The sequence below is a fragment of the Equus przewalskii genome, chromosome 15 (genome assembly GCF_037783145.1).
Source record: "Equus przewalskii isolate Varuska chromosome 15, EquPr2, whole genome shotgun sequence".
In the NCBI taxonomy this organism is placed as follows: Eukaryota; Metazoa; Chordata; class Mammalia; order Perissodactyla; family Equidae; genus Equus; species Equus przewalskii.
This window is the reverse complement of record NC_091845.1, coordinates 45,211,125-45,226,476: the sequence shown is the minus strand read 5'-3', so window position 1 is coordinate 45,226,476 and position 15,352 is coordinate 45,211,125. Positions and strand designations below refer to the sequence as shown.

At 45.6% G+C, this 15,352-nt stretch overlaps 1 protein-coding gene across 2 annotated transcripts; it reads right to left on the bottom strand.

Moving 5' to 3' along the window:
• Positions 1-747: 747 nt before the first annotated feature.
• On the bottom strand, positions 748-14,522 carry LYZL4 (lysozyme like 4). Of its 2 annotated transcripts, none has more exons than XM_008531376.2 (5): positions 14,192-14,522; positions 10,672-10,906; positions 10,410-10,559; positions 6,835-6,913; positions 748-1,002 (listed from the first exon to the last, which is right to left on the bottom strand). In XM_008531376.2, exons 2-5 carry the CDS (start codon positions 10,808-10,810, stop codon positions 933-935), a joined length of 438 nt encoding a protein of 145 aa, XP_008529598.2. In that variant the 5' UTR covers positions 10,811-10,906; positions 14,192-14,522; the 3' UTR covers positions 748-932. The 2 variants fall into 2 exon arrangements, with proteins under 2 accessions (XP_008529598.2, XP_008529599.2); XM_008531377.2 differs by having other exon boundaries at positions 14,306-14,493.
• Positions 14,523-15,352: the final 830 nt, after the last annotated feature.

Sequence of the window (15,352 nt, the reverse complement as noted above, 5' to 3'; positions counted from 1 at the left end):
TGTAAGCCACTAAGCTTTAGAAATAAACACCTTTCTACTTAAAATTGAAATACACAAGGAGGAAAGGTTTATTACTATGCTTTTTCTTTCTAAAAGGCGAGGTACAAAACTCTATCTACAGCATTATCACAGCAATGTTGAAAAAAAGAAAAAGCCCTACACAGAAAAAAGACCAAAAGGGAGTACAATGAAGGCATGATAGAGATTGTCTTTGGGCATTAAGATTATAGGAGGATTCTTCTTTTTTCCATTTCTGTATTTTTCACGATTTCTCTAGTGCAAGTATGCATTACTGATAATTTTTTAGAACTTAACTTTTTTTTTTTGAGGAAAATTGGCGCTGAGCTAACATCTGCTCCCAATTCTCCTCTTTTTTGCTAAGGAAGATTGGCCCTGAGCTAACATCCATGCCCATCTTCCTCTATTTTACATGTGGGATGCCTGCCACAGCATGGCTTGATAAGCGGCATGTAGGTCCACACCCAGGATCCAAACCAGTGAACCGCTGGCTGCCAGAGCAGAGCACGTGAACTTAACCACTATGCCACTGGGCTGGCCCCCAGAACTTAACTTTTTATAAGAAAGTGCAACTGTCACTGAATCCTCTCTATAGAAGTGCAAAGAGGATTTTATGGTCTCCTCACTTTCACCTGTGTGTCCCAGCATGAGACATAAATCATGATAATGGTAAATAATGGTTAACATAGTAACAACCACAGTGTATTAATATAAGTGGAGACTTTGACCTGGGCTGAATAATTAGCTGGTTTATTCTGCATCCTGCATCCGTGGATAGAGCGAACTTTTGTCCTTCTCCATCTGGAGCTGTCAAGCGGTGAGTTATGCAACAAGGTCGAGGGAAGGTAGCAAACAGAAAAGCATCTTCATGCAGAAGATGCACATGGTGAGGATTGCGAGGGCCGCCTCGGTGGCTACAGCTTGCATCCGTCCAACCACCGTGCCAGAGTGTCCGAGTTCTGACAGTTCAGGGACCAGGAGGGCCTGCGGAGGTGAAAGCCAGGGAGAGTGAACAGGAGCGAAAGCGAAGAGCGGGGACGCTGTCAGAGCTTGGGATCTCCAGGCCTCCGCAGCTCCCACTGGCCCATTTACACCCCCGGCCTGGCCCCTGGAGCATTTGAGCTTGTTACCCCTGCTGTGGGCACATTTCTGAAAGCTTTTGTGCACCTCGAGTATGTCTCTCTTGCTGTCTCCACCACATCCTAATATGATTGCTGGTGCTCCCTACGTGCTCATGCCCACAACCTCCCTCCCTCTTTCTATAAATCCACACTGTGAGATGGGGAAGCTGAACAGCAAACTGTGAAATCTCCCCCCAACGCTGCAAGGTAAGGATTTTTAACTTCTCTGAAGTGAGCATCAGAGAAGTTCTGTGACTTGCCCAGGGTCATCTGGTGAGTACGTGGCAGACCCTAGATCTGAAATGGGAGCCCTCATCTCCTGGGCCAGGGCCTCCTTCAAATTTCCCCGCACCTGCTTCACCTTCCAAGATTCCCTCCGTCTCCTCAACCCTGCCTTGCTCAGCAGGACCGAGTTTCTCTAAGCTTTTCTCCTGGTGCCCCTAAAAGTGACCCCCCTATTCCCAGGCCCTATGCCAGCACCCAGGCCCCAGGTCCTCCTATCTCAATCTAGAAGCTGTTGGAGTCACCAGGCCCACTGCAGGCCATTAGAAATCCTGTTTAGTTAGTCCCATCCCTCAGCCGGGCAGGCCCCCAGGAGTCTTCATGGGTAGGGGTTCCCACAGCTGAAGAAGGGGCTGCGGGCCCCTGGCCCCTCACGGCTATAAGGCAGCAGGGAAAACACACGCGTACATATTTTCAGAAATCGCAAGGACTTCCGCAGCCCTGGGCAGGCGTTGCAGAAGTGCGAGGGCACACAGGGCCTTGGTTGTCTCCCTTCCTGTCTGCCCCGACTCTGCAAAGCCGCTTGATCTGAGCTTTGGGAAAGACGTGGCTGTTTACTAGCTTAATAAGAGCTCACTTCCCTGGGAATCCTGAGCAAGTCAGAAGGCCTTGATCAGCCGGCCTGGCATAGCCCTGCTCAGTGCTGTACTACAATAAAGATGAGTTTAGCTCATTAGTGCCTATGCTGAGGGCCAGCCAAGCTTCCAAATTAATGGGAAAGTTGAGACTAGGTACGAAAGATATTTTGAACACTCAGAAGACAGTTAACATTAATAAGGCAACTCCCAGTTTAAAATGCAATGTATTAAATTAGTGAGGAAAACGGATTAATAAATAAGTAGTGTTGAGACCACTGACTAAACCTTTGAAAAATATAAAGCTGGATCCCTATCTCACTTTTTATATGAAAATAAATTATAAGAAGGCCAAAAATTTAGTAGAAAAACATGAAACCATGCAAATTCTATTTTCTAATTTATTTAACAGAAACTTACTATAGGGCTTATTTTGTGCCAGGCACTGTCCTAATACAGAGGAAAACATGGCTGATTTCTTTATAATCTTGGAGTATGAAAAGTCTTTAACAAGAGATTTCATAAAAACTCAGAACCACAAACAAAAGATTGAGGACTTTGATTCTGTGAACATGTAAAACTCCTGCATGATGAAAATACCATAAACGAAGTCAAAATACAAATAACAAACCTGGAAAAATAGTGCACATGGATATGATGGACAGAGGTCTACTAACCCTAGTTTATAAAGGACTCATATAAAATCAGTAAAAACAAAAGAAAACATTATCATACCCATACAAAAATGGGCTAAGAATTTGAACAAGCAGTTCACAGAAAAATGGCCAACAAACCCATGAAAAGATGCTCAACTTTTTTATAGTTTAAAAATGCAAAATAAAACAGAATAGTATGGTTTCACAAGTCTCAATTTCCAAAAACCACACAAGTTTTAATGCTCCAGGCTAGTGAGCTGGAGCAATACAGGCCCCTCACGCACTGTAGTGCAGACGCCCCTCCCTGAATGCCAATTTGGTGATCTCCCTCCAACTTTTAAATGCACTGAATGGTCCCAGCAAATCTTCTGCAAAGGATTTCCCTAAGGATACACTTGAAAGAAAGTACAAATTCTAAGAGCAAGATGCTCACTGTAGAACTGGTTGAAACAGCAGTGGCAACAAAAATGGAAAGAACTTAAATGTTCATCAACAGGGGACTGGCAGATAATCCCCTGCAGCGTCCACACAGCAGGGTACTAAGTAGTTGTTACAGTGATGGCAGAGACCTCTGGGTGATAATGTGCTGGAGTCACAAGCTCTATTAATAAGTGAAAAAAAGCTAAGTGCATGTGAGTGTATACGTTGGGATTCCATGCGTGTTTTAAGATATTTGTGCCTATGTTTTTCTCTGATTTGTAAGACATAGTAACAGGAGCCTGCTGATAAGTTTTTTATTATTAATTTTAAAGTATGTATTATTTTTATTTTTATAAATGATAAATTAAAAAGTAAAAGTTTTAAAAATGGCTTCTGGCTAATGGCCCCAAATGCAGCCTTGGTCTTTTAATGAACATTCAGGGGACATCTGTTACATGCCAGGCATAGAGCTAGATGTTGGAGATACAGAGGTAAGAGAAACAGCCCAGAATCTCTGGCTGAACTTTGCTCCCAAAGACGCAGAAAAAGATAAAAAAGCAACCACAAAAGCCTGGACCTCTGAGACGGACACATCTGCTGTTGCCAGATTCTGGACAAGATCTCCACTGCCTACAGGGCCTGTGGGTTACAGTAAGGAATGCCACTCAGGCTTCCACCAGTGAAATGAGGCTACCTGCAGTCCTCCCCTCCCCCATTGACCAACCCTGCTCTGAAATCCTGAGTCTGTGCGCAAAAGAGAACTGGACAGCATCCTTTTGTTGCCTTCTACATGACCAGAGCACAGATATCCTGTGCAAACCATTCCCATCTCTTTGAGTTGCCTGGTGAAAGCTGAGGCTTGGAATAGCACAGATCCAGGATCAATTTCAGTGCTGCGACCATGGGTAAGTTACTCTACCTCTCTGTGCCTCAGTTTCCTCATTTTTAATGGACAAAAATACTCACTGCAGAGATATCTGTGAGGATTAAACAATGACATTTATATAAACCTACAAGGCCTACACACTAAAGCAGCCAAGAAATTGTAACTATCATTAGAGGATTTCCTCTAAGATAGCTTCTATTGTAAGATGCAAGAATGATTTATTAACAACTTTAGGGGGAGGACACATCAACTGCAAGATAAACCCTAATTCAGATATATTTAGATGTATAATCTGGAGCTGAGGAGATACGACATTGTTTCTAGATCTCACTGGAGACTACAATGCCCAGAATAAACCAGGCAGTCAATTATGAAATGTGGGATGGAGGAGAGGGTTGAAAGACAGGAGAAGGTGGAAATTGGTAGTGACACAGTGTCTACTGGATAATATAGGTCCACCATGATAAATGGTATAGATGGAGGTGGTAGCAATGCATGCTGGAAATGGAGGGTTTTCATGTACTCCACTGGTTCAGCCTATGAGAAAGAAACTGACACATATATCATAAAAATCTCCAAATTGGAAGTTGGGCCATGGGATGTGCATTACATGCCAATCTAAGCCAAGATGGATATCTGAGAAGGAGGTCTGACTATCACCCAAGTAACTGAGCAGAGACAAGAAGAAGTCACAAACCTATCTATTTGGCAAATACTGAATATAAGTAAGTCTTTCCTATTCAAGGAAGGGAAAAACTAACATGGGACCCATGGGAAAATATCACAAGAAGAAAAGAGGGCATTGTAGTGAAATTCAGAGGAATGTCCTTCTGAAGATAGCATATTGCAGGATCCAGAAATAAATTTGTTAAAAGTGGCATCCTCAGTAAGATGTAACCAGACACGATCTCTGGAGAAAGCCATGGAAGAGAAGAGAAACAAAAAAGACAACAGTTTGAATTTCAAAAGGAAGATGGATAGGCTAACACGGAAGTACAAAGAAACTAAAAACATAATAACCAAATTCAATACTGATTCATGATTAAAGAAAAAAAAAACAACCTTTAACAAACTAGAAATGGAAAGGACTATGCTTAATCTGATTAAGAGTATCTCAGAAATCGTAAAGAAAACACCACACTTGATAAAATATTGAACTTCCTACCTGTGAGATTGGGAATAGTAAGGATGCCACTGTCATCCCTTCTATTCAATATTTACTGGTGATCTTAGCCAATGTGATAAGGCAAGAAAAAGAAAGGAAAGGCATTGTAGAGCCAAATGTGAAAGGTAAAACAATAAAGCCTTCAAAAAAATTAAGGAGAATATCCTCATGACCTAGGAATAGGCAAATGTTTCCTTAAAATAACCAAAAATAACCAGAAAGGGAAAGTAATGATAAATTAGACTAAATTAAGAGTAAGAACTTCTGTTTATCAACACTCCATTAAGAAGGTGAAAAGGTAACCCACAGAATGAAAGAAGATATTTGCAATCCTTGTTTCCAACAAAAAACCTCTATCAAGAATATGTAAATAACTCCTGACAAATTAATAAGAAAAAGACAGAAAACGCAATAGAAAAATTAGCAAAAGATTTTGAACAGGCACTTCACAAAAAAAGGATATCTAAATGGCCATGAAACATTTGAAAAGGTGTTCAATCTCATTAGTCACCAGGGAAATGGAAAGGAAACCCACAATGCAATACCACTACACAGTCACAAGAATAAACTAAAAAACACCAAGCATTGGCAAGAATTTGGAGTAACTGAAACCCATAACTGCTGATGGGAGTGTAAGCTGACAAAATCTTTCTAGAAAACTGTTTGGCAGAATACACCAAATCTGAAAATATGCATATCCTATGACAAGCAATTTTATTCCTTGTATAATCAATGGAAAAATCCATTTATATGTTCACCAAAAGACAGGTATAGAATGTTCATGGCATCACTAAAAAAAGTGAAAACTACCCAAATGCCACCATCAAAAGAATGGATAAGTAATTATGATGTATCTATATGATGGAATACTTTACAGCAATGAGAATGGACAAATCACAACTGCACACAACCATGTGAACAAATGTAATATGGAGTGAAAGAAGTCAAAAACAGGCCCAACCACGTGTAAATTTTAAAGGCTTTCCTAAGCAAATGTATGGTTAAAGAAGAAATCAGAGTTGCAGCTATTTTTGGCAACAAATATATAACAATCAGTTGCTAAACCTAATATATAAAGAGTTCTTTCAAACCAACATGATGACCTGAATTAAAATAAATGGGCAAAGGACAGGGACAGTGAAAAACATTACAAAAGAATGTAAATATATAACAAACATAATGGGAAAATACCCTAATGTATATCATAAAATGTAAAAGAGGATAAGACAAATTTGTTATTCATCTTTCAAATGGCAAAGGTTTTGTAACTAGTGAGAGTGCAGTAAATAGGCATTTTATTAAACTATTATTAGTATAAACTTGTACAAGTCTGCTGGAGAGTCATTTCACAATGTACGTCAAGAACCCTAAAAGTTTTCAAAAACCTTTGTAGGAATTAATATGAAAGAAATAATCAGAGATACACCCAGAGATTTATTTCAAAGATGCTCATCCTGGCATCCTGTATAATCCTAAACAAGATTTGACAGGGGAAAAACATGTTCAACTTACGGCAATTTGCTGATAATTATTTCCTTCCTCCTGCAGCCTTGGGGTCACAGAACTCAGTGGTGTTCCACTGCTTAACTTGGTGGCTAGGAGCCTACTAGTTTGGGATTGCAGAGGTGCAGTAACCAAGATTAGGCCAAGATTAAGATTAAAGACAATGTGAAAGTCATTAATACAGGCTATTTAAAGATGTACCACTCACCATGCTCTCATCCCTTCTTTTTCCTTTACAATTTTCTTGGCACATTCAATTGTCTTCTGTAAATTTGGATTCAGTAAAGCTGTGGAGAAAATAAAGTGGGATGATACCACACCACCACGTGGCAGATAGGTCAGAGTGACGTTAGAGAAGGTACACGGTGCTCACGTTGGAGAGGCTTCCATGTGATTCCAAGAATAAATCTACCCCTGGATTTTTCTCAGACAAGACTGGGAGGTGCAGGATGTGGTCATCTTTTACTAAATGTATTGATTTTTTTTTCTTGTAATTCTTATAATAATATTTTCATAAAAAAATATATATAGTGAATATTCTGCACTAGGCAACATAAGAGGCTGTGGAGATAGAACGACAGACACCGCTGCCCTCCAAGAGCCTGCAGTCTGGGAGGGGGTAGACAAAGATGGTCGACGTTATAGTACAAAGGATACCTGGAGTGATGGGGAAGGCAGCTTGATGTGGGGGCACCTAATGCAGACTTGAAGGGTCAGGGAAGGGTTATTGGGCCAAGTGACATCTAAAAGAGGAGGTAAGGAAAGGGGGTTGAGGGAATCACGGCAGGAAAATTGTTCCAGGCAGAAGGAACCACATGTGAGAGGGCCCAGAGGTACCTCTGAAGAGCCAACGTGTCTATGCATTCATCCTCCATTCCCACCTTGGAGGGTGGAAGCCAAGACCTCCCGCCTGACTACTGCAATCCCCTCCTTCTGCCTACATTGCAGTCTCCCGCCTTCCGTCATCTAGTCTGATCGCTTGCTTTTCCTTAAAACATTACTTCAGTGCCCCCTAATTGCCTGTGAAACAGAACCCCAAATCCTTGCCTTAGTCCAACTTGGCCCAACATGCCTTTCCACTTCTACAACCTCGCCTTCCACTGCTTTCCTCCACCACCGCACCATTCAAGACACGTCAAGGGGCAGGAGGCAAAGACGGTGCCCACCCAATGGTGGGTGCTCCACCCCAGTACCCACAGCTTGAGGATCACATGCAGTTCCTCTGCCCAGACTTTGTTCAAGCTCGTCTCCCAACCTGGATCTGCTCATCGCAACAGTACAGTCCTTAAAAGTCTGTCACTGACCACCTAGCCCACTGAGCCCTCTCCCTTCTTCTGTGTAAAATGCCACTTTGATTCAGCACTTATCTGTTATACACACCCATACACACACCCACATGCATACATGCACACCCATGTGTAATACATACATCCTAACCCCCAACTGCCTCATAAATCCTCTGAATGAAAGAGAGTTGTATTCATCAAGCACTAGACCGTGTACGGTGCTCAGCCCTTTACATGCACGGTACGTAGTGCTCTACGAACGCATAAAAGCCTTACGGGCTAGGCACTATTATTATCTCCATTTCACAGATAAGAAAACTGAGGCTCAAATCACAGAACCAGTAGGAGGTGGAGCCAAGACTCTGACCTCAAAGCCTGTGCTCTTTCTGCTCCCCACCCTGCCAGACAGGGAAAGCACCCGATTCCTCTGCACTGCCCCCCGCACTTAGCACAGGGTAGCGCCTCCCAATGGTGCCTTGTGAGATCTATGGGCTGGGCTTCCACATCCTCAGGGAAGACGGTTTCCCCTCTTTCTGGAATGTCCTCACTTTGGGGAGTTTCCAGCTCACCTCTTTCAGCTGACAGGGCAGCTCTCTGGGGCTCTTGGCTTTCTATGGAGGTCTCCAACACACTTCCTCACCTTGCTCAGGCCCAGTCTACATGGTGACCACAAACCTGTGCATCACGCTACAGGGAATCAGCAGATGCCCCAGGGTCCTCGTTGTCTTCCATCCTCACTCACCTATCTGGATTCTTGGGCCTCTTTTTAGCCTCAAGGGATTTCTCTTACTTTCTTGCCAGCTCACCCAGGTACTTTAAAAGATTTTTTTCTGTTTTATATTTTATCTAGTGGGAGGATTTTCCAGGATGTCTAGTCCACCATATTTTCATTACAGGACCCAGTACCACCACCTCTGTTACAGATAACTATATGTTTCTCCCATGGATTCTGGCTCTGTGTGTGTATTCACACACATATACCTATATATTTTTTAATATATACAAACATATATATATATTTCTTCTTATGAGATATAAATTATAGGTTTACTGTGTTTCTCTTTTTGCTTTGGCTACCAGGAAGCTCAAGATGACACTGAAAGTTCCATCACAGTAATTAAGTCACCTTCTTAATGTGTATGTCTTCCCTAGACTGTGATTATTGTAATTCACTATGGGTCCTCCACAGTGTTTCACATACATGACTCCATTTAATGCTGACAGCAACTATAAGAGGTAGGTAATGTCGTCCTCACTTCACAGACAAGGAAGCTCTAGGAAGTGACTTGCACAAGTGCATGTAGCACATCGTGGGAGCAGCTGGGATTCCCACGAAGTTCCTGCGTGGCTCTTGCGCCTTTCCCTCTTACTTTGCAGTTCTGCTTCTCCTTGAATCTGGAAACTATCTTTCTCCTCTCTGGAGCCCCAAGGCTGAGCATGGGACCCAACACAAGGCAGGTTCCTCCAGGACCACACTGTAAGGCTGTAAGCCTGTGCCATGACCTCTCCACTCTGCCTCCTAAAGACCCAGCTCAGAAGCCACCGACTCTGGGACATTTCTCACCCATCACGGGGAGGGAGGTTGCTCATTAGGAAGACCCTAGGATGCTGGCACCCTTAGAGCCTCATGCTGCACAGTGACAGCCTCAGGCATCAGGAGGAGCTCTGGCCGTGCAGCCTCATAGTTGCCCTGAGGCAGGAGTCACACTGCTTGGATTTTCTCCCAGCTCTACCACCTACCAGCTATGTGGCCTTGGGCACGTACTTACTCTCTCTGGGCCTCAATTTCCACACTTATGGAATGGGGATAGTAACAGTGCACACATCCTGGGGGTCATTGTGAAGATTAGACGAATTAATACCTGTGAAGAGCCTAGAAGAGTACCTGGCAGTTAGCAAGCACTCGAATGTCAACTCCAGGAGGCCTGGCACTTAGTGGGGGCTCGGTAAATGTTCACAGGATGAGTGAATCTTGGGCAAGCACCTCCTCCTGACCACAGTGTTTGGGAGCCCCAAAAAGCAGCAGGGCAAGCTCCCCTTGGGACGGCCCACTCCTGTCTCCCCCCAGTGACCATTTCTGCCTGTCAAAGTGGCAGCATCTGTTCCCCTTAAAGAAGAGTGTGGTGGCCAAGTGTGGTAAAATCAGGCCCACTGTGCCCTCTGCTCTCACCCTTCAGGGTCGGATGGGCTCTGACTTTGGCCGCCTCCTCCTCGCCTCCTCTCAACATCCCGATGCCTTCTCTGCCCACCTGGACGTGGGTCTCCATCGCTCCATCCCAGGCCGCATGCCTGACTCTGCAGCTCTTTCTCCCTGATCCCCTGGCAGTGGGGCCTTCAGCCTCTCCAGGGCCCCACCTGGGACTCGGCTCAGCCCAGCCCCCTGGCCCTCCTGCTCCCTGCTCCAAGCTTGTAAACTCCGGCCTTCGGAAAGGCACACCTCTGAGCTCAATGCTGCGGTCCCCGGTGCCCCGGTGCGCAATGGAGGGCGGTGACCTACCGGAGCAGGACACGTGGCAGCGGTTCTTGCCTCTGTCGCACCAGACATTGTTGCGGATCTGAAAGAGGCCGAAGCCGGTGTAGCCATCAAGCGTGTTCTCATAGACAGCCATGGGGTTGAACTTGCTCTCAAAGTAAGCCAGGCACACCCCTAAGATGGAACAGGAGGTGTGTGGCTCAGAGAAGCCTGGAGTTGGGGATGCCTGGGCAGAGGACAGAGGGGAAGGAGGTGAGGAGAGAGGGGGCTGAGAAGGCATACTCACAGTTTTCAAGGCTGTAGCCCTCAAAATTACTCAGGCCTCCTTCATGGAGCTTCTTAGCCACCACACAGCGCCCCAAGACAGCAGCGCCACTTGGAACCACCAGGTACCCAATGAGGGACAGAACCACGAAAGCCTTCATCTTCTCCAGGCTCCTAGCAGCTCAGGGCGATAGCTGCCAGATGAGCGGGCAGAGTCACAGATAAGTCCTACCAGGATCACAGGGACACTGGTTTCTCTGAAGGACAAGAAGGGGACTGTGAGGGTAGGGGTGTGCAATTCAGTGCGTTCAGAAAAATGGGAGTCCCGCCTGGCTCAACCGTGGTGCTTCTTCCCATCCCAATTCTTGGTTCCGTGTCACTGCAAACCCAGACACTTGAGCCCTGCCTCCCCTCCTCCCCCTGACCTCCTGCTTCCCGGGGAGGCTGCTCTCCTGAGGGCCTCCTCCCCCCACCCCCATCTCTTCCCTCCAGCAAAACACAGTGGCTTCTTCTTGGTCTTTTTCTCACTCATTTCTCTTTAGTAGTAGATACAGATGCTCAAATGCTCTCTTCCCCTTTATTGTGAAAGTAGAATTGTTCATTAAATACATTTCCGAAAACAGAAAAAGGGAAAGAAGAAAAAAGTCCATCATGGCCCACCCACTCGAGCGCAACCACTACTGCTGTCTTCAGTTATCTCCACCATTGCCTTTTCTCCTGGAATATACTCGGAATCGGGGTCTTACCCTTTACACAGTCTTGGCCCTAGATTCTCTACAAACCAAGCTCCACGGAGGTTTTCTCTTGCCGTCCACACAAGTGGACAAAGCCCAGTCCAGCCCAGGCCTGCCACTTATTAGCTGGTCGCAACAGCAGGCAAGTCACTTAGCCTCACAGTGTCTCTGACTTCTCATCTGTGAATGGGGGAGTAACTTGGATGCTCAGAGAACTGACTGTTGAGTTTATCCTTCTCCATTTCTGCGGTCACCACCTAAACCAGCCTCATCACCATCACCTAAACCCACTTCATCACCCAACCTAAACCTGCCTCATCTCCATCACCTAAACCTACCCCATCATCACCTAAACCCACCTCATCACTGCAAGCTGAGTCGCAGCCCAGCCTTCTGGCCTCCACCCCTCCAGACCAGCTCCTCCAGGTGGCATTTTCTACCATGACTGAGAAATGCCCCCAAGGCATGTACAAAATCTCACTTGGAGAGTGCTCTTAGTTCCCTAGTCCTTCCCCGAGCAAACCCATGCTTGGTTTTCTAAGCCCTCCATAATCTGGCCTTACCCTGCCCTCCTTCCATCAGGAGAAACTGATTCAGTCAACTCCAAATTCCCATATCGTTCCCTTTCCGTGCCTCTCTGCACCTCCCCACTCTACTCCCCCAGCGCCCGTACTCCTGCTAATTCTTACCTTGGTGTCTTCACGAATGGTTCTTCCCAAGGCAAAGGGCCCTACCAGGGCTTTCCCCACCCAAATGATGCTCCATCTTCAGGTCGCCATCCCAGGTGCCACCTCTTTGAAGCCTGATGCAATCCTCCATCAACGTTCCCTCTCTGAGACCCTTTTGCCCTCAGAATCACTTCTAGGTCGCCTCGCCAGTGATTATCTTGTTTTGTGCTATGTCCCATCTCTCAGACTAGAATGTGCGATTACAAATTACAACACATCTTCTTCCTGTCCCCTAGAGAGCAACCCCTAACACTGCCTAAATATATATCGATTGGACAATTAATTGCACGCTCCTGTCTGTCATCATTCACGGGTGCATGCATATCCTCCAGCCTATGTTCACCTACAAGAGGAGTTCTCAGCCTTGGCACTGGGGCTGGAACATTCTCTGTTCGGGGGGTTCTCCTATGCACTCGAGATGGTTTAGGAGCGCGCCTGGCCTCTAGATGCCAGTAACTCTGCCCTCTCAGTTGTGACAAACAAGTGTGTCCAGACATCACCAAATGTCTCCTGGGGGACAAAATTGCCCGCTGTTGAGAACCAATGACCTAAATGTCTAACTTGGGCAAATGTTAGAAAAAAATAAGTATATTCATGAATTAGAAGAATTACGCTTTCTAACATTTGTTTAAGCTCCCAGTGCATCATTAGTTACAGACGTGACCAGTACACCAAATCCTTGTCGAGGAGAACGTAGCATGTAAGTGCTCAGATGGGGAGTTAGATTGCCTGGATCCAAGTCCCTGCTCTAGGGCCCAGCCTGGTGGTGTAGTCATTAAGTTCTCATGCTCCACTTCGGTGGCCCAGGGTTCGCGGGTTCAGATCCTGGGCACAGACATGCACACTGCTCATCAAGCAGTGTACATACAAGCGCCACATACAAAATAGAGGAAGATTGGCACAGATGTTAGCTCAGGGCCAATCTTCCTCACAAAAAAACCAAAAATCCCCTCTCAGTAGCTGGGATGTTGGTGATCCCGTGAGTGACCTAAGACAGTTACCCAGCCTCTCTGTGCCTCCGTTTCCTCATCTATAATAGAGCTTAAAATAGAACTCACCTAATTGTATTGATTTAAAAAGTAAACGAATTAAATATGCAAAGCACTGGATCCCCTGTGGATTCTCGTTTTTCTGAGCTCTGATTGCACTCCATGCCCCTAGCTTAATAACTGAATTCCAGTGCACATGAGAGAAGTCCATGTTTACATTTCCCAACAGAGCAAACAATGTTTTCAGGCAGTGTCTGTCTCCCAAAGGGCAGGCCCCATCTCACTCATAAAAGGCACGCTCTCTCCTTTGCTCTTCCCAGCAGCCAGTTCATCGGGAGCTGCATCCCCTGTTCTTCCAAAATCCAGCCACGTCTCACCATCTGCTCTACCACCATCCTGATCCAGATCACCATCATCTCTGGCTTCTGTAGAGGTTTCCTAACGTACTCCAATACTCCATACTCCTCTTATTCCCCTCCCCCCATTCTCCACATAGCAGCTAGAAAGGCCTTTTTAAAAACACACGTCCAGTCACATCACCACCTCCAATGGATTCCCCTTGCACTATAAATAAGATCCCACCTCCTGAACCTGGCCGACAAGACCCTTCCTGATCTAGCCCTCGAACACTTCTCCATTCTGATTGCACACCTCTCTCCCTTGTGCACCTTCACATTGCCACAGTCACCTTGTACATTTCTTTTCTTCAAACCTGCCAATCTCATTCCCACCACAGGTCCTTTGTACCTGCTGTTCCTTCTGCTCGGAGCATGATTTCCCCAACCACCACATAGCTTGCTCTTTCTTGTCATGGACTCAGCTCAGAGGAGCTCACCACCTCAAATAGGATTCCCTGACCACTGCCCCATCACAGAAAGTGGTTTTTATTTTCTTCATACTATGTCAATTTCAGAAATCACCTTGTTTGTTTCCTTGTTCATGTGTCTACCTCCTATACCAGAGTATAAGTACCAGGAATGCAGAAACCTGGTCTGTTTTGTGCTCTGCTTTATCTCCAGTACTTAGAACAGGGCTTGGTGCACAGCAGGTGCTCAGTGACTCTGTTGAATGAATGAATGAAGAAAACCTACTTTTCCAACAGAACTGTCTTTGGATGAGCAAGAAGTGAACTTGCTGATGAGTGCCTCCTGCAGCTGGGTATTGTCACAATTGTCCTGGTTCCTGCCCACCGTATACCCACTTACTGTCCACTAGTTCTTCTGTGGGCCTTGGTGCCTCCTTGGGGGAGGGGAGGAGCAGCTACTGTGAGAGCTTCGAACACGTTGCAGGAAAGTTGCTCTATCTACACTCAGTTCCTTGGATCTTTCAGGTGCCACTTCCTTGATAACCTGTTGGCCTTCACCCAAGAGTTTCTAAACCATAAATCCTTCTCTATGACTTGCTCTTCTAGAATCTTTTCTATGACATCAATTGCTATGCGTCAGAATATTCTGAAACAAGGAGAGGACTGTCACTATCGCATTTGTATTAGTTTTCTATTGCTGCTGTAACAAGTTACCTCAAACTTAGCAGCATAAACACCACAAATTTATTATCTTAACGTTCTGTAGATCAGAAGTCCAACATGGGTCTCACCAGACTGAAAACAAGGTGTTGATGGGGCCGTGCTCCTTTCCGAGAGCTGTAGAGGAGGATCCGTTTCCTTGCTCATTCAGGTTGTTGGCCGAACAAAGTTCCTGTGGCTGTAGGACTGAGATCCCCGTTTCCTTGCTGGCTGTCAGCTAAGGCCATTCTCCATTGCTAGGGCTGAATGTCTTGGCTCTATCTCACGTCCTCCATCTTCAAAGCCGGCAAGGGTGGGTCAGAATCCTCTCTTGCTGTGACCCTCTTCTGCCTCTTCTTTCGTTATTGTATCTCTCTGACTCACCTTCTGCCTCCTCTCGCATTTTTAAGAACACATGTGATCAGACTGGTTCACTCAGACAATCCAGGATAATCCCTCCATCTCAAGGTCCTTTACCTTAATCACATCTGCAAAGTCCCTCTGGCCTTGTCAATAACATATTCAGAGGTTCCAGGGGTAAGGGTATGGCGTCTGTGGGGGACCATTATCCTGCCTGCCACAGCATTCTTCTGGCCCCCACACAACTGCCTTCAGTGTAGAGCAGTGGGAGAGGTGCTTATTTTGCTCCTCTACTCACAGTGGGGCCGTGGTCAAGGACATCCTCTCTTGGAGCCTGAGCAACATCATTTGTGACAAGAGAGCATCAGATTGGGTTATCCTTAAGATC

Coding starts and splice junctions, on each gene's coding strand:
- LYZL4 (XM_008531376.2), bottom strand. CDS start 10,810: ATGAAGGCTTTCGTGGTTCTGTCCCTCATTGGGTACCTGGTGGTTCCA. Junction 6,914..10,409: donor CTGCCACGTGTCCTGCTCCG/GTAGGTCACCGC, acceptor TTTTCTCCACAG/CTTTACTGAATCCAAATTTA. Junction 1,003..6,834: donor AAAGAAGGGATGAGAGCATG/GTGAGTGGTACA, acceptor TCACCTCCGCAG/GCCCTCCTGGTCCCTGAACT.